Genomic DNA, 22,267 nt, shown 5'->3' on the forward strand with positions numbered 1-22,267 from the left:
AAATGCTTCTCTTCTTCCTATTCCTAGGTCAACACAGAGTATTACTTGCAATTTTTTCTGTCAATTGGATAACTGTATAAAAACCAGAGATCAAAACCAAATTCTTTAATTCATTACCACATGAAGAAAAATATGAATTAAGTAAAATAAGTAGTAAATTTTGCTTTAAAAATTATTTTAGTAGGCAAAAGTTTAAATTAACATTTTTAATTTCTTTAAGGCAATGGCCGTACCTTCTTCATTGTCTTACTGACAAATGCCTGATATTCAACTTCTGGTCAAATTAGTGAACAAGTAAACACATTTCATTCTGCTAGGTCACTGTTATGACTGATCAAGATGTTAAATTATGTATAAGTTAAAATATCTAAAGAGAACACAGAAATAGTATGTATTTCTGTTATTAAAAAGTATTAGTATTTATTTATTCTAGTAATGGTATTACTTTGAGCATTTGCTATGTGCAAAGTACTATGTTAGGTACAGTATAAAGACAGAACTCAATCTTTATGGGAGAATTTGCTATAAATAATTGTTAAGTAGGCAACCAATTTTAAAAGCATAGCATGCAAACCAGAAGCCAGTATTTAAAAGCCCGCACGTTTTTTGCTGCACTTAAATATTCTGAGGATAAATAGAATTTGATAGGTCAGTTTCTTTATTATAAATGCACTAATTTAATAAAAAGCATATGATTATCTTTTCACAGATATTTCGTATTATCTGTTACTTGCCTTACTTTATATTCAATTATAACAAAGATGGAAACAAATAGGCAATTGGGAGAATTAAATGAGATATTCTTAATGTAGGGAATGCCATACAGTAAGCGCTTAGTATATGGCAAATAAAATAATAATGACCAATGTGCTTAAATTGTGTGTTCACATTTTAATCCCTCATGCTTAAACCTTGATATTACATACATGTAGACTTCATATTCAAATGAAATATATCTATGAAAACATTTATGTCACGTACATAGAGAGATAATCAATTAGATAATCTTCACAATTAAGTTGTCCTGGTAATTAGATCAGAGCTTTATTTTGGTATGTGTAGTGTACAGTAAGCACTCTGTAGTGGTTATTACTATCACTTGAAGTCAGTGTAAATTGAACTCAATATCAAGTGTCTAAGACGTACCGTTGACCCTTGAACAACGTGGTGGTTAGGAATGCCAACCCCCATGCAGTCAAAAATCTGTGTATAACTTTTGACTCCTCCAAAACTCAGTCATCCCTCAGTATCTGCAGGGAGATTGGTTTTAGGACCCTGTGGATACCAAAATCCATGGATACTCAAACCCCTGTATAAAATGGCATAGGACAGTGTATAGAGTCCTGCACAACAAGAACTACTAGCTGCAGAATGAAAATACTGTCTTCAATCTGCAGTTGGATAAATCCCCAGATGCAAAAGCCAGGGATGCAGAGGGCTGACTGTACATTGACTGAAAAATTTTCAGACACGTGTACCTGTGCAGTTCAAACCCGTGTTGTCCAAGGGTCAACTGTTATTCAAATTATGCTATGAATTACTTAAACCAAGTTACAACTCTTCTAATTGTAGCAAGAAAGCACTGGAGGATAGAGAGCGGTCCCACTCAACTTGGTAAGGCTCAGTAACTTCATTACTCAGTAAGAGTTCCTGGTAACTTACCCACACAGGGTCTTCCCACTCCTTGAGACCGGTAACCTCTTGGACATACACAGCGATAGCTGCCTCTTGTATTCTCACATATCTGGTTATATCTGCACTGATGGGTCCCATCTTTACACTCATCAATATCTACAGACATGGAGGCAATAAAAAGTAGTAACATTTCCTCTTTCAAAACCTGATATTTATTTTTATTTTAAAAAAATATATTTTTATTGATTTGAGAGAGAGAGAGGAGAGAGAGAGAGATGTAAACATCAATGATGAGCGATAATCATTGGCCAGGTGCCTCCTGCATGCTTCCTACTGGGGATTGAGCCCATAACCTGGGCATGTACCCTTGACCCTTGACCTTCGGAATCTAACCTGGGACCCTTCAGTCCGCAGGTGTATGCTCTATCCACCAAGCCAAACCAGTTAGGGCTCAAAACCTGATATTTAAAGTGAACTTCCTTTGGAATCGCCAAAGGTTGAATTTCTCACCATGTGGTTGAGGCCTGGAGTCAGAAAACCTGGGTTCAAGTCCTCGCTCTGTCACTTATTAACTGTTTACTTTCTTCCTCTTGCTCCTTACTATGGAAATAGTTCTATTCTCAGCTTTTGTTTTTCTTTCCCCTTCTCAAAACTCCCTCCTCCTTTGGCCATTTATATTAGTGACTCTGATAAGCTTGTTGATATATATTTAGAGCAACAGTACTATATGGTTTCTTTCCTACAGTCCCACATGCCTAGCTGCTAGCTGGTCATCTCCACCTCCTTGTTTTACCAGTTCTTCAAACTCAACAGGTCCCCAGTGTCTTATCATTACTTCCTTATTTGTGGTCACAGTATTCTTTCTCCACAATCAACCAGGCTGCAAACATCAATTATCTTTAACTTACTCCCTCAGTTTCCAAGATTGGGTAATTCTACTTCCTTCGATCAAATCCACATATCCCCTCTTTCCTTTTCCACTTTCTATATTTTTGCTGTAACTTTTTAAACAGCCTTCTGATCTTTCAGCTCATCTCATTTCTTTTTTTTTTTTTTTTTTTTTTTTTTTTTTTTTTTTTTTTTTTTATTATTTATTTTTTCTTTTTTTTTTTTTTTTTTTATTGCTTAAAGTATTACAAAGGGTATTACATATGTGTCCATTTTATCCCCCCGCCCTAGACAGTCCCCTAGCCTCCCCTATCCCCCAATGTCTTATGTCCACTGGTTATGCTTCTATGCATGCATACAAGTCCTTTAGTTGATCTCTTACCCCCCTACCTCCTGCCCCCCAACCCTCCCCGGCCTTCCTGCTGCAGTTTGACAATCTGTTTGAGGCAGCTCTGCCTCTGTATCTATTATTGTTCAAAAGTTTATAATGGTCTCTATTATCCATGAATGAGTGAGATCATGTGGTATTTTTCCTTCATTGACTGGCTTATTTCACTTAGCATAATGCTCTCCAGTTCCATCCATGACGTTGAAAATGGTAAGAGTTCCTTCCTTTTTAGAGCAGCATAGTATTCCATCGTGTAGATGTACCACAGTTTTCTAATCCATTCATCTACTGATGGGCACTTAGGCTGTTTCCAGATCTTAGCTATGGTGAATTGTGCTGCTATGAACATAGGGGTGCATATATCCTTTCTGATTGGTGTTTCTGGTTTCTTGGGATATATTCCTAGAAGTGGGATCACAGGGTCAAATGGGAGTTCCATTTTCAGTTTTTTAAGGAAACTCCATACTGTCTTCCATAGTGGCTGCACCAGTCTGCATTCCCACCAGCAGTGCACAAGTGTTCCTTTTTCTCCACATCCTCTCCAGCACTTGTCGTTTGTTGATTTGTTGATGATAGCCAGTCTGACAGGTGTGAGATGGTACCTCATTGTTGTTTTGATTTGCATCTCTCGGATGATTAGTGACTTTGAGCATGTTTTCATATGTCTCTTGGCTTTCTGAATGTCCTCTTTTGAAAGGTGTCTATTTAGGTCCTTTGCCCATTTTTTTATTGGATTGTTTATCTTCCTTTTGTTAAGTTGTATGAGTTCCCTATAAATTTTGGAGATTAGGCCCTTATCGGATATGACATTGGCAAATATGTTTTCCCACACAGTGGGTTTTCTCGTTGTTTTGTTGATGGTTTCTTTTGCTGTGCAGAAGCTTTTTATTTTGATGTAGTCCCATTTGTTCATTTTCTCTTTCGTTTCAAGTGCCCTAGGAGCTGTATCAGTGAAGAAATTGCTTCGGCATATGTCTGAGATTTTGTTGCCTTTGGATTCTTCTAGAATTTTTATAGTTTCCTGTCGTACATTTAAGTCCTTTATCCATTTTGAGTTTATTTTTGTGTATGGTGTAAGTTGGTGGTCTAGTTTCATTTTCTTGCATATATCTGTCCAATTTTCCCAATACCATTTATTGAAGAGACTATCTTGGCTCCATTGTATGTTCTTGCCTCCTTTGTCAAATATTAATTGAGCATATTGGTTCGGGCCGATTTCTGGGCTCTCTATTCTATTCCATTGATCTATATGCCTATTCTTGTGCCAGTACCAGGCAGTTTTGAGAACAGTGGCTTTGTAATACATCTTGATATCTGGTATTGAGATCCCACCTACTTTGGTCTTTTTCAGGATTGCTGCAGCTATTCGAGGTCTTTTTTTATTCCAGATGAATTTTTGGAGAGTTCGTTCTAGATCTCTGAAGTATGCCGTTGGTATTTTAATGGGAAGTGCGTTGAATTTATAGATTGCTTTGGGTAGTATGGACATTTTAATGATGTTGATTCTACCAATCCATGAACACGGTATGTTCTTCCATCTGTTTATGTCTTCCTCTATATCTTTTTTCAACGTCCTGTAGTTTTCTGAGTAGAGGTCTTTTACCTCTTTAGTTAAGTTTATTCCTAGGTAGCTTAATTTTTTTGGTTCAGCTCATCTCATTTCTAATTAACCTTATTATACATAACTACAGAGTCAATGGTCTTAAAATACTTATAATTGCACATAGCTGCCTACATGCTCTAAGTTGGCTGCTATTCTTAGGTAGTAAGAAAAATATTCACCTATATCCATAGAACTGAAAAGAGTACAACTCTCCCAGTTTTTTTTTTAAGTGGTATACTAAACATCTATGTACATCAACAAGTATCAACTGAAGGTCAGTATTCCTTCATTTATATCTATGCCCTTCCCGTACTCTTATATTATTTAGAAGCAAATCCAAGATACATTATAACTTTATTAATAACTATTTCATAATTTTATTTTATTTTTTAAAAAATATATTTTATTGATTTTTTTACAGAGAAGAAGGGAGAGGGATAGAGAGCTAGAAACATTAATGAGAGAGAAACATCGATCAGCTGCCTCCTGCACACTCCCCACTGGGGATGTGCCCGCAACCAAGGCACATGCCCTTGACTGGAATCGAACCTGGGACCCTTCAGTCCGCAGGCTGACGCTCTATCCATTGAGCCAAACCGGTCAGGGCTATTTCATAATTTTAAATAAAGTCCTATTTTTTAAATGAGAAACTTAAACTCAAATTTCTGTGTCATCTTAAGGGTCATTGAAGGAGAGATAGCTGTCAAGAAAGAAGGATGAATTTTAGCATGTTATTTCCAAGTCCAGCTCTTCTCCCCCTGAGCAGGGCTTTCTTTCCTTCCTTTTCTACTACTCCCACCTGTTGACATTCACTTCAAAGCTATACGTAAGTATGACCACTTCCATGACTCCTCTGATAAGCACTCCCATTACACATGATCACTTGTTCAAGTACTCTTGTACCATTTTATTTTACCTCTTTTGTGGTGTTTCATTCTACCTTGTCTTATAGTTTGTTTCTTTCTTTTGGTGGAGGAAGTGGGGTTGGCAAATCTATCCCAGTAGATTGTAAGAATATAAGAGCAGCAATAGTATCTTTTAAATTTTTGTAAATCACGCAATTCATAGTTCTGCTAACAATGGCAGCCTGGGTCAGAATGGGCACGTAAAGAATAAACTTACACAGAAATACAATTTACTTTATTGTCTGGTCATTGATTTGACATTTAAAGAATATTTAGCTCTACAATTATATTTCTAACTTTTAATAAATCCTATGATTTTTTCCCAACCTTCATATGAGATTCTGAACATATATGTTAAATTTCATATTAGAAGTAAAGAGATACTATTAATTTATGTGGATATTAAACTACATAAACCAAATGTGTAACTGATGGGAACTCAAATGGTCACATGTCTCTATGGTGAGCTTCCATTTCCTCATATGGCTATGACCCCAGAATCCCAGAGGTCAACCATACTAGAAGTTGGGGATGAAAAAAAACAAACACCTAAGCTAGGGAAAAAGAAATAGTTCCTTATTAGGTTAAATGTACTCTAATCATTAGTTTTGAAATGGATGCCTTACTTGGCTTGGCGATGGTAAATGCATCTCAGTCACCGAACTAGCCAGCCACTCACCAATGCAGGTTCCATTTTCCGCCTTGGTCATCCCGTTGGGGCAGAGATCAATGCACTTGTAGCCGCCACGGGTGTTCTCGCAGTGCTGGTCTGGTCTGCACACGTTCTGGCGACACTCGTTCACATCTTCACAGGGGAACAAAGGGCACGTAGACTGAGAAGATGACTGCGTCAACGTTGCCATAGAAACTATACTTTTAGACTTTAAAGATATTATAGGCTAATATAGATGTTGACTGCATAATCATCATGTAAAGTTAAAGTGTTTAAATCCAAGGTATGTGACACAATTATAAAACATAATAAAAATCAAAAACATGTCACAGAGCTGGCAGCCATACCAACCATTTCCTCCTCCAAGAAAAAAAACGTATACATATCTGTATATACACATATATGTATACTAATTATTGTATTATTTTCCATGTGAACAACTGTAAACCTACTTTTGCCCCATCCTGTGTTATACTTCATCCTGTGTTATACTTCTGGGAAAAAATTTGGTAAAAATAATAGGGGAAATGTTGAAAAATGGTTACGTAACCCGTGAAGCATAGCACTTGCTTCCATTTTGTTTTTATAAAGGCTATATATACGATGCATGGTAGGTATTCTATCTTTAAATCAGGTTCAGGGCACAGCACATGAACTGGATCAGACACCAGTAAGAATTATAAAGAAACTGCTTTCGAATTCAAAGCCCTTTCTTACCCATGCATTTTCTGCCCTTGAGCTGATACCCAGGTTCACACCCACAGTGAAAACTTCCTATGGCATTGAAACAGCGGTGGTGGCAGGGACTGGATTCTTGACATTCATTAATATCTGTTAAATAAAGCAAAACTTTCATTATCTTCTGTTAGGAAACTTGGATGAACTTATCCCAAATATTTAACCTTTGAATACTCTTTGATAATTATTATGTTAAAGATCTTCTCTAAAATGAATTCAACACAATTGCTCTCACATAATCTGCTAGATAATGGACAGGATTAATTGCTGGAGAGAGTATCTCTCTCTTCAATACTCCCACCTCTGCTGGTGACTCAGAGCTGTGTTGACACAGCACACCTCTACTTTGAGTACTTTACCATGTGGCTCCCACTCCTGTTTCCAGGAAGCCTCAGCCCTGGAATGCTGCTGACAGACTGGAATACGAAGATAGGAAAAAATAAACTGAAGCTAAGGTCTTCTGCAATACATGTTGCAATTGACCTTTCGTCCTCATTTCTGCTGCTATTCGTGTGAGGCAGGTCTTTATCACCTTATGCCAAACTGACGGCATCAACTTTAGTATTTCGCCAAATCAATCTTCCCAAACACCGTCTGCATCACAGTGTAACAAAAAAGTGCAGGATGAACTCTCCCCACTCATGTACTGCCTTCTCCCCTCTCCTTCCTTCCAGTCCCAAAGGAGGAGAGAGCTCTTCTCCCATTTAAGAAAAGTCCCTCCTACTGCAGCCCATCTCTTCCTTTCTCACACCAAGATGATAATGGTCCATTGATAATTCCCTGCTCTTGTGTATTTTAAAGTCCTTCCTACTTACTGTCATCTTTCCCAAAACCCCATAGACACAACCAAATATTTCCTATCCTAAAAAAATCCCTCTCTTAGATTTATACTCATTTCACATTTCTCCATACCTCTGTCATTCTATTCTAAACTCTTCAAAACAACAATCACCATATTTAGGTTCTTCTTGTCCTTATTTTACCTTCCCAAACTCGAGATTGCTGATGTCTTATTTTGTACTTGTTTTCTATTTAAGAGCTTCTAATTTAATCTTTCAAAATCTGCACATACCCAAATGTGATCACATAATTTTAAAAAGTTTTCATATACTTTTTTCTCTTTTGCTTGGCCCCCCCCTTATCCTTTACTCCCTTTCCCACCAAAACCAACCTGTAATAACTATCTAGTATACATGATAACGTCTCTTCCACGTACACATATATAGCTTTACCTAAGTATATAAATGCATTTTCTTTTTCTCTGTTATTGTTTTCTAGTCACATAATCTTTTCTACACAAGTTAGACTTTCCTACACTTTGATGTCCTCAATCAACAACACCTTATGGAGATCCTTTAAGCCAAATAGTTGAGCTCCATTCTAACTCTTTAAAATAGCAGCACAATGGTTCATTTTGTGGATGTACCATAATTAATTCATTTTTTCTATTATTGATAGGCATTCAGTTTTGCATCCACTGTTTCTGTTGCTATGAAAAATCCTGATAGCAGCTTCACCCATAATTGCTAAAACTTGGAAGCAACCAGGGTGTGCTTCGGTAACAAATGGGTAAACACTGTGATACATTCATACGGTGAAATATTACTCAGCACTAGAAAGAAATGAGCTATCAACCCAGGAAAAGACCTGGAGGAGACTGACATGCATGCCACTCAGTGAAAAAGCCAGCTAAGAAGGCTCCACACTACATAACCTTACATACAGGTCCCACCTCTATGACATTCTGGAAAAGGCAAAACTGTGGAGACAATAAAAATATCAGTGGTTCCCAGAGATTTGGGGGAAGAAGGATGAACAGGTGGAACACAGATTGTTTTAGGGCAGGAAAACTATTTGTATATTATAATGGAAGACACATGTCATTATTAATTTGTCCAAGCCCATGGAAGGTACAACACCAAGAGTGAACTCCAATGTATACTATGGACTTTGTGTGATAATGATGTGTCCACATAGGTTAATCCTTGGTAAAAAAAAAAAAGTGCCACTCCGGTGCAGGATATAAATACTGAGGGAGGCCGTGCGTGAGATGGGGCAGGGGTACGTGAGGAATATCTTCACCTTTCACTCAATTTTACTGTGAACCTAAAACTGCTCTAAAAATAGAGACTATTAAAAAATAGTCCCGCAATAAATATTCTGTAGTCTGATGCAATGGGGTTCAATAAAGTAGATTTTATTAGATCATGCCGTATAATTTCCTCTCTCTTAAATATAATAGGCAAACGTTATTCAAAACCACCATGCTGCAAACATTTGAAATAGCCATGGAATATTACATCTGAAGACCCCCAATTGAGAAGCTCAATCTATAAAAGTGTTCACTTTAAATGATGCAAAAGTCAGGGTGTCTTAATTCTTAGTATCATAAGATAAAGCAAAGGCCTCCATGTTTATACCTTGACAACTCATCCCATCAGAGGTTCTTCGAAAGCCAATTCCACAGCGGACCACGCAGCGATAGGATCCAATGGTATTGTCGCAGTCCTGACCAGCATGGCATGTGTGTCCACCTAAAGCACACTCATCAATGTCTGCAACAAAGCGGGGCATTCAATCAAGGTGAGTGGAAGAAGCCAGGCTAAGAACCTGCTGTGAAGTGGGGATAAGAAAAGCAGTAACAGCACTTGAAAAACATATAAGAGCAAGAATGCTGATTTTTTTGGTTGAGTCATTTCAGGTGGGTTAAATGGCTGACAAGCTCACAGTAGCATAGTGTGATATCATCACAGACCAATCCATCCATTAGACCACTTATAGGTTAGGTTTTTTAAAAAAGTTACTTGTCCTTTCTGAGATCACAGTTTTCTGTAAAATCAGAACAATAATATCTATCTCTCAGTATTGCTTTACAAATGAAAGGAAATAATGTCCAGTGCATACTGGACTCTCCATAAATGTTATTCCTCTTGCCTCCTATCCCCCTACTCTTTCTCTCTTTTGCATTTAGAAGGGGACCTCCTTGGCATAGAGGGAGAAATCCTTTCTGCGTCTCATTATTTTTTAATTATAAAACTAGATCCTTACACAATTGTAACTTTGAAGCATATCTAGCGTCTGATAGAAAAATGTTTTTTTTTGTTAATGTTCCCAAAGTGCTATCAGGATTGTGCAATTTAATTGAATTCTTTATAACCAGCCTCCTTAGTTTTATAATTGTAAGATGAGTAGAGTGATGGTCCTGAAGCCTCTCCTCACTGTGATGTGAGGAGTGAGAGAGTCACTACAGGCACCCTATGAAGGGCCCCATATGCAGGCAGTGTGTGGGCAATATTAAGATCTTCCTGTCTGTTGCCACGTGTGGGGGGAGGGGATAGAGGGGGCAAAAGAGTAGAAAAGAAGAGTGTTGGTCTACCACACTCCCTCTAGGTCGCGATTGTCATGACCTTTGCTGAAATATGTCCATTAGACTCAGGGTTGTGAATAAAGACCTTGACAAGTTCTTCCATCAGCAGCGATGGTGAGGCCTTTAGGGCAGGAGCAATAATAGGTCCCCACGGCATTGTGGCAGATATGGGAGCAGGGCTTCCCTGTTGCACATTCATCTTCATCTGAAAGAGGAAACAAAGGGCCCAATTAGTACATGAACCCCCTACTTTCTAGGAGTTACCAACGTCAGTGTTTAAAGAGGCCAAGGAATTGAGTCACATGGAACAGAAAATGCTCCATAGCATGGGAATGCTGATTAAAAATTAATGCCGAGACACCCAAATTATCTTTGATAGTGAATAGATATTTAGATTGATTCTAAAACAATGATGATGATAACTAAGCTACCACGACCATTGACTGGAGCTAACCTCTTTTTACCTACCTGAACTCGTTGCACACAATGTTCCTAGGAGATAAGCTGTTTTTTGTAAATCCTCACCAGAGGATATTTTTCCACTGATTTTTAGAGAGAGTGGAAAAGAGAGGGAAAGACAGAGAGAAACATTGATGTGAGAGAAACACATGGATTAGTTGCCTCCTGCATGAGCTCTGACCAGGGCCCAGGCCAGGGAGGAGCCTGCAACCCAGGTACCTGCCCTTGACCTAATTGAACCTGGGATTAGGTCCACAGGCTGATGCTCTATCCACTGAGCAAAACTGGCTAGGGCAGGAGATGAGTATTTTAATTACTATCCTCATTTGCGTGATAAAACTGAGGAGCGAAGAGGTTAAGTAAACTCCCCAAGGTTACACAGGTCATTATTGGCAGAGCTGGAATTGAACCTGGGTAGTATAATTTTTAAAGACCACTTTTTACCAATATACATTACACTGTATATACAATATACAATATACAATATACATTACCAGTGAGAGAAAGGCGTGAGCCATTTACTCAACCTTTTACTTCTCAGTGACTCTCTTGAGGTGGTACTTGGGTGAGAAAAGGCTGGTTTAGTCATTAGTCTTTGGCCCACAGTCCTGCCCTGTCCTATGATTGAGCAATTCTAGAGTTAGGTGACTTAGAGCTGAATTACTGCTGTTTCACATCCATGGCAATTAAGTGGCCTCACAGAGTCCAGTGTCTTGTCCCTGTGCTCACTCCACCTCTGTCCTGCACACTGATCCCTGACCCTGGATTGTGGCCAAATGGAAAGAGCACAGGATTTGTATCTAAAACGCATACCCAGCGCTGCTGCCTGAAAGCTGAGGGATCATAGGCACGTCTCTACATTTCAGCCTCCTCAGCTATAACAAGGGGTATTTATAAGAATATGTGATGATTACATTTCTAGCAAAATGGCAACAGATGTCCATTTAATGGAATCCAGTATGAACATTTTAATAGAAATAAAAGTGCATTATTTATTCCTATACTCACCAGCACAAAAGGGTCCAACTGAGTCTAAGGCAAACCCGGAGGGGCACTGATTACTGCGGTCTCCTACCAGACAGAAAAAAAGCAGAATGAACGGGTTTGTTGGAATAGTAGCACTTGTTTCTTTCCAGTACAATCTTCCCTGGAAAGGTACGCCAAGATGGAACACACACATCAAATGCTCTAGGTGAAAACAAGCTGGAATGGAAAACTTCCCCTGTTTCTCAACCAAGAACTAAATGAGTCACAGCCCAGAGATTGTTGGCAAGCAGCCACTAGAAACAGATGTTCTGTTTAAGTTGTTTATATTAATCAAGAGAAAATTAAATTATTCATTGATAACGAAAAAAGACCCAAGGTTAATGTGTACTCCATGAATAACCAAGGTGAAGGTGTATTCGTCCGGCCATTGCTGTTTGTTCTAGAAGTGGGGATGCTATTTTCAAGCCACTGAGAAAAAGTCTGTGAAAAACAGAGACTCTAATGAAGAAATCCACTCTTTCTGTGAAACTCCTCCATTTGTCAAGTGGGGCTTCCAGGTCAAAGGCCCTACGTGCCGACCAAGAGTTCTCCTTTTCCATGTAGTCAGAGCAAAGGCAAACGGGCATATTATGCTAGAACAGAATTCAAGTTAGAGTCAGAAAAGACAACATAGTAACAAAAATAAACAGGTTAGTCAGGGAATCTCTTTCCTTAGAAAGTAACAGGGTCTTGACTGTTTTAAATGGTTTAGCAAATATTCTTCAAACATTAGTGACCTGAAAAAATTAAATGAAACTCATCTTTCAAGTTACCAAAATAATGAATGTGTACCCAGCTTCTAAGTCAACCGTTAGTCTAATAAATTTCTCCTAAGGGGCATTTTATCTCATTTATATTGTATATTCAGTTCATATTCAGCCTCTTAGAAGTTATCTTAGATTTTCTTTCCATTCTAAATGCATGAAACTGTGATTATTTTTATTATTGTTTTAGGGGCTCTTCATAGAGGGAGTCTGGGCTAATTTTTCAGATTCATCCTATTTTGAATGAGCCCTGCTGCAAACATGCAACTGTTCAAAACTGTTTATGAATGTGGGGGGTGTAAGAAACACTACTCCAATGACAGTATTTCCTTGACTAGAAAACTAGAGTCCTATCTGCTATTTCTGTGCCATCTGATTGTTTAGAACCTTACTGAGAAACTCTAATGGTTCATGATCCATTTCTACCCTGACTGTAAAGATGACCCTGAGAGCATCCGAGTCTTCTTGAAACGGCAAAGGAATGGGTCTAGGATAGGACGGGTAGAATAGAAATGTCTGGAGAATCGTTGCTAAATGATTATTGCATGGTTACTGTGTGTCACCTACCACTATGAGTCTCAAGTGCTTTACTTCATTCAAACCTCACAACTCCTCTACTCTTACCATAACCAATTTTTCTGACGAGGAATTAGAGTCTGAGGTTATGCAAATTGCCTGAAGCCAAAGATCTAATATAAGCCGGAACAAGAATTTAGATGCAAATCTGCTTGACTTTCAACCACGGAAATCAAGAATGTAACTCAGGTGGTGATTGTAATGCCTGCTTCCTTTTTACTTATTCACTTACTTGTACATTCCTTAATCCAACCAGCATGTTCTGTAGGGCACTGTGTTGCGAATGTAACTGTGGAAAAACTGTGTCATATAAACACAGTTAGTTGCTACCTGATAGTAGCTTTTGAATTTTGGTTCTAAGTGGGGGAGATTTCTTCCTTTAGGTGGGATTTGGGCAGCTTTTGGGGAGACACTTTGATTTTTCACAATGCTAGGGAGGCCTATTAAAATCTGGGGAGAAGGGCAGACCCTGGGGCAGGTTCTAGAAGAGCCCTCTAAAATACCGCAGTGTGTGGTATAATGATGCAGATGGAGAGCTGTCCCTGGCTCTGATTTCCACGGAAGCGAGAGAGCTGTTTTTAATTATCTAAGGCTAGGACCCATCTTCCACATATTAAACACTATTTTATGTGCTTAAAATATAAATGAATTTCTAGGAATGCTCCTGGAATATAAATTGATGTGTGACTATACATGTTTTATTGAGAAAATAACCAAGAATTACTCGATTCCTTTTTTTTTAAAAAAAAGATCACAGCAGGGCTCTATATATTGTAGGTTCAGTCATAGGAACACTTCTCTCTTATCTTGCATTGTAGTAATGTCTAGTGGTTTTTACATTGAAATACAACATATTTTGTTATAAACTGTTTTCCTTTTATTTATTCTTTAGGTTACAGTTAAAGTATGTTGTTTTGAACACACTTTAAAATACGGGAATCATTAGTTATGATTTTCATTTTGCCATATTAAGGGGGCAATGCAAAATATTTGTTTGTATTAAAAACTAGAGGCCTGGTGCACGAAATTTGTGCAGGGGGGGGTGTCCCTCAGCCCAGCCTGCACCCTCTCCAATCTGGGACCCCTCAGGGGATGCCCCTCTCACAATCTGGGACTGCCGGCTCCTAACCACTCACCTGCCTTATTGCCCCTAACTGCTTCTGCCTGACAGTCTGATTGCCCCCTAACTGGTCCCATGCCAGCCTGATTGACGCCTAACTGCTCCCCTGCCAACCCGATGGCCCCTAACTGCCCTCCCCTGCTGGCCTGGTTGCCCCCCAACTGCCCTCCCCTGCCGGCCATCTTGTGACAATGTGGGGGCGGCCATCTTGTGACAATGTGGGGGCGGCCATCTTGTGATGACGTGGGGGCACGAGGGCCACCTATGCTTTTATTAGTATAGATAATTGTAGGAACTTTTAAGTTTAAAATTCCCTGTAAACTTGTCACTGGGAACAAACTACTACCAACATTTTGATGCTTCTCTCTCTAGTCACTTTTATAAGCATGCTACAGAATAATGGCCAAACTACTGATCATAAAATCTCTTGGAGAGCTTATTAAAACCAGAGATCTCTTGGTCCTATCTCAGTCGGAATTGCCAAGGAAGAACCTTAGGAACTGTGCTTTTAGCCAGTATAAAGGTTTTCTTATAATCACGGTGAGATGGGCAACCCAGGTTGGTTGGGATCATATTGTATATATACTGCTTTTCCATTATAATTATATCGGGTACATTCTCCTTCGTCTCTTGTTCACAGTTACCCTGTCAATACCTAAAACAGTGTGTGGTACACAGGAGGCACTCAACAAATATTTTCAAATGAGTAAATATGCTAACTTATTTTTAAAATCCTTTACATTTACTTTAAAGACTGCATAAGAATTATCATACAGCTGTGCCATCATTTAAGCATTTATCTCTTACTTCCAAGACATTGATTATTGGCCATTTTTGTGATTTTCTTAGGGTAGACTCCTAGCATGAGATAACTAAAAAGAAGGGAATAGTTGAAAGGCTACTGATACAAACTGCTTTCTAGAAATGTTAAACGAAGATACAACCTCTGCTGGCAGTGTATGGGGATGTTCATTGACCTATTCCTCTCCAATACTGAGTGCATCACATTTTTAAATCTCTGAGTGATAATTGAAAAATGTGCAGTTTTTTGCTTATTGATGAAGTTAAACAATTTTTCACATTCATTTTGTCATTATTGTTTTTTCCTTCATGCACTTCCTGTTCATAGCCATTATGTGTTTTTCTACTGGGGTGTTTGCCTCTTTCTTATTGAATTTTTAAAAGCCTTGTATATATCAAGGTTAATCATAGTTGATCATAATATGTAATGCAAGTATTTTTTTTCTTGGTGTATATTTTACCTTCTCAATTTTGTTTTTTTCTTCCATGAAAAAGTTTAAAAAAATTTATTTGTAGCTAAATTTATTTATCTTTTCCCTTTATTGTTTCTGACCTCTCTTTTATTTAACTTGTAAAATTAATCATATTTTATAATTATATTTTAAAAACTAGTCAATTTTATTTTAAAGATCAATTTAAAAAAATTATACTGATTTATATTGTGAGTTGTTTTGACCAGTAGTTTCCAAATGCCAGTGTGCAGACCAGATATTAGAATCACTTAGGGGTTGTTAAAAATACGAACTCCAGGCTCTACCTTTGTCTGGCTAAACAAAAATCTTTGTGCTTATAAATCTGAACTTGCATCAAACTCTCTAGGTGATTCTAAGTGCACTGTAACCATAACCGTAGTCTAGACCCAACAAAGAGAAAGAACCTTCTGGTTAAGCAACCAGGAATGCAAGCTTGCCCCCTGGTGGTCATTTAAAAAGAAATTGCAGGTACACAATTCTCAGCAAAATGTTAACAAGCAAATGGGCACACATATCAGATGTAATGTATTCGTCATAGTATCTAAGGATAGCAAGGGGTTTTAAATGTCATATAGTGGGACCCGATCCCCCAACAACACCCCTACAAGTACCACAAAGACCTTCCAGCCGTTTCAGGCCTAACGGATTTATACAACTAGGTAGAAACTATACATGACTTTTCAAAAATCACTTTAATTCCTCTAGTCCCAGATGATATAAATTATTTTTTAACCAAAGGCCTGTTCCAAGTTATGTTTTTTAAATTATATGGGGTACTAGAAAAAGTAGAAACAGATTAGATTTGAAAAGGAGGCATTGTTGAGGAAGAGAAAACATAATTATTCCAGTGGCTCTTTTCTTTTGTCCAAGTGACCTGAGCATGACAACAGTAAAATGAAGTGTTGGTGGCGATTTGTGGATGGAGGAGGTGTGAGGCCATGGGTACCACTGGCTAAGAGGCTTCATGAATCCACGATTATCTCAAATAATATGATCACAAGTCCCTAGATTACAGTGATCACAAATGTAATGAAACCATTATGAATGAAGAAAAAAATAGTCACATGCATAACCAATAAAAACAAGAGTAAGTGGTAAGAATAAAATTTTTAGTGTTTCTTCTGAGCACAATAAAACAATATGATGCTATTTAAATCTACTTGGATCTACTTTGGGAAAGCCAGCACATAGCAAAACATACACATTCACAAAGCCAATATGAATAATTTTAAGTGTACTCATGGGAGCCTAAAGTTCAAAGTTAAAGTCAAACAGTCTCAACATCACTACATGCAAACCCCATGGAATAGGGAATGCTAATTGTTGCGGTGCCTCTCATGACTGAAAAGGAAACCCAGGGTACAGACACATCAAAGAACCACATAGCATAGGGAGGCTGCTGAGATCAAGGGTTGTAGAACTATGCTTGGAAAATGAGAAGCAGTTCAAAAATTATAACTTCCAGGAACAATAAATGACTGTGGAAATCCTGATTATTGCTGCACTGCTTTAAAAATATGAAAACTTTCTTGGGACTAATTTAGGTTAACATGTACCCATCTCAGGAATTTAAAAAATTCCTTGACAAAGTATAAAATTCAGAACAAGAACAAATGGATTTTATTATCCAAAGAAAACCATCTGACAGAATACATATTTTTAAACCTCCCTGTGCATATAGAATAGAATAACTCCATTATGCTATATGAAGCAGCATATTAGTAAAACAAATGTATTAGAGTACACCCTGACTGGCTTTACCACCAAAAAACAACAACCAGATAACACGCACAAAAAACTGATGTAATTGTGTATGGTCTACGCCTTAATATCCTTATTCTGAAGGTCAATGCAATTCTGTAACCCTTTTAGAAAGATTTGGACTTCGTCTGAACCAACTTACCTTTGGAAATGGAAGCATGAATTTTAAAACCCAATGTCTCTTCTAACTGGTTGTAGTTAGTTTCTACAGAGGATGCATGAAGTGTTTCTACCAAGAAAGGCATTCTTCCCTGTGCCTGGTCATAGAAAATGGTGTGGTTCCATGTGTATGGGACGCCGATGCCATCAATGGTGAACAGCCGGGTTGAGTAGGCATACAGCTGCCCAGGACCTGTCTGAACGTAATCCTCCGTGTAATCCTAAGGAGGACAATACAGATTTGAGGATCAGCATGACGCTTCCTATTTTTTTCTTGAGGGCTCTATGAGATGCAGAATGAGAAAAAATGGTTTAGAGGCTAAATATTTTTAGTTCTAAATGAAACTACAGTAGAGTCCAAGAAAGAAAATATGAACTTCTTAATTATTACATTAGTTTCATGATTTTACTGTTATAAATTATAGTTTCATAAGGGAATCAGAGTTGTAGGTCAAGAAAAGATGTGAAAGGGCAATTATTTATTCTTTAATTTCAGAATCTTTTATGGATGATATACAAAAACTTTCATGCAAGAGTTACTATTCTGTGAGAAGAAAATTAAACAAATGGCTTAAATCAACACAGCAGTGATCTCGGTTCTGATATGCAGAAAAATAAATCACTAAGAGTTTGGAAAGACTTGTCCCTGAAGATTTTTTTAAATTAAATTAATTGGAGAACCACTGGTTAATAATATTATACAATTGTCAGGTGTATAAGATTATAATTCAGTATCTGTGTACTCTATTGCATGCTCCCCACCCGAGATCTAGTCTCCTCCGTTACCATGTATTTGGTCCCCTTTACTCACTTCACCCTCCCCCACCCCATTCTCCTCTGGTAACCACCATTATGTCTGTATCTGAGTTTGCTTTTCTTTATTCCTTTTTTTTGGTTTCTTTCTTTGTTATTCCTCACTGTTTTTATAAAGAGTGGAAAGGAGGAGGGGGGAGAGAAACATTGATGTGAGTTGCCTCCGCACATGCCATGACCAATGTGGCAGATTGAACCTGCAACCCAGATATGTATCCTTGACCAGAATCAAACCTGTGACACTTTGGTGCGTGGGCTGATGCTCTAACTACCGAGAAAACTGGCCAGGGCTACTTTTCGTTTTATAGTCCACATCTAAGTGAAATTATATGATTTTTGTCATTTTCCATAGATTTATTTCACTTAGCACATACTGTCAGGGTTCATCCATGTTGAGATATACACATATGTATCACATCTTCTTTATCCATCCATCCATCCGCCCATGAACACTTCAGTTGTTTCCATGTCTTGGCTAATGCAAACAAAGACCAGATAGCCATTTCTAACCGCAGTGGTTTAGACATTTACTCCCCGAAGCAAACAAGGGGAACAACACAAGTTCTCTGTGCTCTTTCTATGGATCTCTGACTCCTACTCTTACCATTACACCAATAAACAGTGAAGGCAAGTTATCTTGACAGTTTACCTTGACAGCGACTTCAGCAGGTGAATGAAGCTGCAGGACATAGCCGCTCACAACAATATCTAGCAGCAAAGCACCATCGGAATCCAGACCCCGAGCAATATGAGTCATGCGCAAGATTTCTCCTGGGAATGACAATGCGTTCACTTTAGCAGCAAGAACTATATGGTTTGTGTAAGCGCAGAACAGATTTACCTTACATTCCAGGTCAGCTATGTTATTCTACTGAAAGCTTGAATAAACATAGGCAATAAGAGTATTATATTAGCATTCAGTCCCCACATTAAAGGTAGGCTTACCAAATTTTCTTCTGAAATCTCTCTTTATGTGGCATAAATGTAGGATATGATTGTGTGAAGGATCCCACACTTTAAAATCACAAGCAATTACAAGACAATTCTACAAAAATGGGTTGCTTGTGAGGAGGGACAGTCAGCTTCATCATGTGAACTGGCAATAACTACAAGTCTCTTCCCAATGTTTCAAGAAGTAGCAAAGAAGCATCTTAGTAAGTGGATGGTCATGACAGTCCCACTTCTGGGATGATTAAAGCGATGCCCTCCCTCGGTCTTTCTTCCTTAAAGATCACTGCCATTTGATCACCTTTGATGAGGTTTGAATTGGACCTGAGGGCACTTGGAAAGAGCAATGAATAGCTAATACAAGTTCATTAACTCTAAGGATAAACCAAAAACACATTAAGATTTGCTTGTTTTTACTTCCATCTGTTTTAAAAAAATATTTTTATTGATTTCAGAGAGCAAGGGAGAAACGTCGATGACAGAGAATCATTGATTGGCTGCCCCCTGCATGCCCCCTGCTGGGGATCAAGCCTGAAATCTGGGCATGTGCCCCAATGGGGAATCAAACTGTGCACTTCTAGTTCATAGGTCCACACTCAACCAGTGAACCACACCGGCCAGACTACTTCTATCTTTTTGATAAAGAATCCCTATAAGGTATTTTGATTGAATCTCAGGTTTAGATACAAAAACTTTTAATTAATAGCAATGACTCATTTTCCTATTCTGTTTGGCCTTTAAAACTTTTTTCTAAAGGTTTAAGGAGAAAAGATACAGGAAATCCAATAAAAAAGTTTTGGGGTATAAAAATGAAAACTCTTAGAGACCCATGTCAGTAAAAATTTATAGGAAATATAAAATTTCTTTTATATCATTTATGATAAGATTGCCTCAAAGACTTAAATTATTCTCTTTGGGAACATATAATATATTTTTCTTAACCACGGACTTTTAAGGCAATCATATTTTTATAGTAATAGAATACTAAACCGAGCTGGCACTAACCAGTTGCAAATTCCACTTGGGTTTCTCTCTTGAAGACTGCATTGGTAAGGGTGAAGCCATTGACTGCTTCTCCAATTTCCTTTGCTGTTGTCCAATAAATGGGATTTAAAATAGAAACTATCTTTCGCATTGCTGGACCTATATAAAAAGAGATACATCAGGTGACAAAGCAAAATATTTACAGTTCCCTGTTATTATTGCTTCATAGCATGTTATTCATAAAGCATGAAACCTAAATAATCTTGAATAACAATAAAATAAATATTAGTATCTCATGCATCTTTAAGAGTTGACTATTGGGATAGAATTACTATACTGATCATTTAGTAGTGACATCTTCTAGAAACTTTTAACTGGAAATAACATGATGAAGGCTAACATATACATTTTTAAAGAAGAGGCTTATTGATTACTTCGATAAGTAAAGAAACTTACCAAGCCTGCGAGGCACATTGGTAATTCTGGCATGTATTACTCTAGTATCAGAGGTCGGGCTATCTGTCACTGTGGCATTAAGGAAAGCAATTCCAAATTCAACATCATTAATATTTCCAATAACACTTCCTCTGGCTCGCTGGGGCCCACCTATTGGGGGAAGGAAAAACATTTCTGGATAAGGAAGTAATTTCATCAACATCACATGGGAGAAAAGAAGGCCAGTATTCAAAGATGCTACAAATCTTCTCTCAACCATTTGAAAAGATCATGACATCTGAATTTAAGAGTGTAATAAATAAGCTTTCAAAACATTCCACTCTAATGTAGTACTCATCATCCCTCATAAATCCAGGCTCCTTCCAATCTATGTCCATCATAGCAGTATTTCACAATCCAAAGAATACAATCAGCGTCCAGTCCCAAAGCCAAAATAAAGTGGGTGTTTGCTGATGGTAATGAAATGATGATAATAATGAGTTTATGGAGCATGTCATGCACTATAGTAAGCATTTAATATGTGATAATTCTTTTAATTGTATCAAAATCCCATAAGGTAGTTTATTTTAAGTAGCCACAGTTTGAAGACTGGAAAAAGAAAGTTCAAAGAAATCATCATTACAGCTAGAAGGTGGTGGGATGAGGATCTGAACACAGATGTGACTGGCATCAAAACCCATGATCTTTGACCTGTTTGCCTCCTTAGTGGGAACAAAGAGACTGGAGGACTCACCAGCAAAAAACAGCTCCTAAGCCTTGTGACAGGTCACTGTTAACATAAATGTGACATATCTAAGGGGTTTTATCGTCCAGCTTGGATTTCAGATCTTGGGCTTATCAAGTTCTTCTTATTACATACATATTTTAAAAATGCTTAACAAGAAAAATTTTCAAGATATCATACTTTTAACAGTGCTTCAAAATTCATATCAAGACAATCAGATTGAAAAACAATTATAATTTTAAAAAGTAGCTCTGCAGTAATTTTATGCTTTCTTCCCATTGCTCAACAAAATTATTGGTTACTAACAGAATGGGTGGCTAATGACTATTTCTCAATTAAATTGCATGCTTTGATAAGAGAAAGAAAAATACGGGAAGAAGCTGATAGTGAAATTTATAAATATTCACTAAGAATATATTTTAATGGAATATATTTTAAAATAATCACCAGGTGTTTCAGATATTGTTATCAAGTATTATATACTAGGGAGAAATATAATTATATTCAATCTCAGATAAAACAGTAAGTATAGTATCTCACCATTTTATTTATTGTTACTTTTTTATTCACCATTTTAATTTGCATTACTTTATTAGAGAAAACATTTTCTTCACCTTGATTCAGCCTTCAGGTTCTGGACTACATTCATTTGGTCATCAAGTATCGAGGAAACAGCAGTAATAAGAAAGAGGAAAAAAAGACATGAGACCTGTCTTCATAGAGCTTGTGTCTGAATAGGGAAGATAGATATTAATGAGAATTCTATCAAAATTGAAATTTTACACTAATGTGTAAGATTTACTACTCGGGGAAGTCTGAAAAGGAAGTATAAATTGAGTAGCAACCTAATAAAAGTAGAGGTCTTAACTAAACCAGGGAAAAAGGCAGGAGAAAGGCTTACAGGTAGAGAAAATGGCATGCGTCACCCTTTGGGGAGGTGGTCGCTTGTTATATTGGAGAAACCAAAAGTGAGAGCTTAGAGAGCAATGGGAACCACACTGTAAGA

The 22,267-nt window shown here is 37.7% G+C and overlaps 1 protein-coding gene across 1 annotated transcript in view; it reads right to left on the reverse strand.

The window, feature by feature from the left end:
• Window positions 1-22,267, reverse strand: part of HMCN1 (hemicentin 1) — a 377,912-nt gene that overhangs the window by 11,680 nt on the left and 343,965 nt on the right. The window contains exons 94-103 of the mRNA XM_036343707.1: window positions 20,538-20,687; window positions 20,103-20,240; window positions 18,799-18,920; window positions 17,320-17,557; window positions 11,665-11,727; window positions 10,283-10,402; window positions 9,251-9,385; window positions 6,810-6,923; window positions 6,099-6,224; window positions 1,663-1,791 (exon numbers count right to left, since the gene is read on the reverse strand). Coding sequence (XP_036199600.1) covers window positions 1,663-1,791; window positions 6,099-6,224; window positions 6,810-6,923; window positions 9,251-9,385; window positions 10,283-10,402; window positions 11,665-11,727; window positions 17,320-17,557; window positions 18,799-18,920; window positions 20,103-20,240; window positions 20,538-20,687 — 1,335 coding nt within the window. The remainder of the gene's footprint in view (window positions 1-1,662; window positions 1,792-6,098; window positions 6,225-6,809; window positions 6,924-9,250; window positions 9,386-10,282; window positions 10,403-11,664; window positions 11,728-17,319; window positions 17,558-18,798; window positions 18,921-20,102; window positions 20,241-20,537; window positions 20,688-22,267) is intronic.

This window comes from Myotis myotis, unplaced genomic scaffold (assembly GCF_014108235.1).
Source record: "Myotis myotis isolate mMyoMyo1 unplaced genomic scaffold, mMyoMyo1.p scaffold_m19_p_18, whole genome shotgun sequence".
Classification (NCBI taxonomy): Eukaryota; Metazoa; Chordata; class Mammalia; order Chiroptera; family Vespertilionidae; genus Myotis; species Myotis myotis.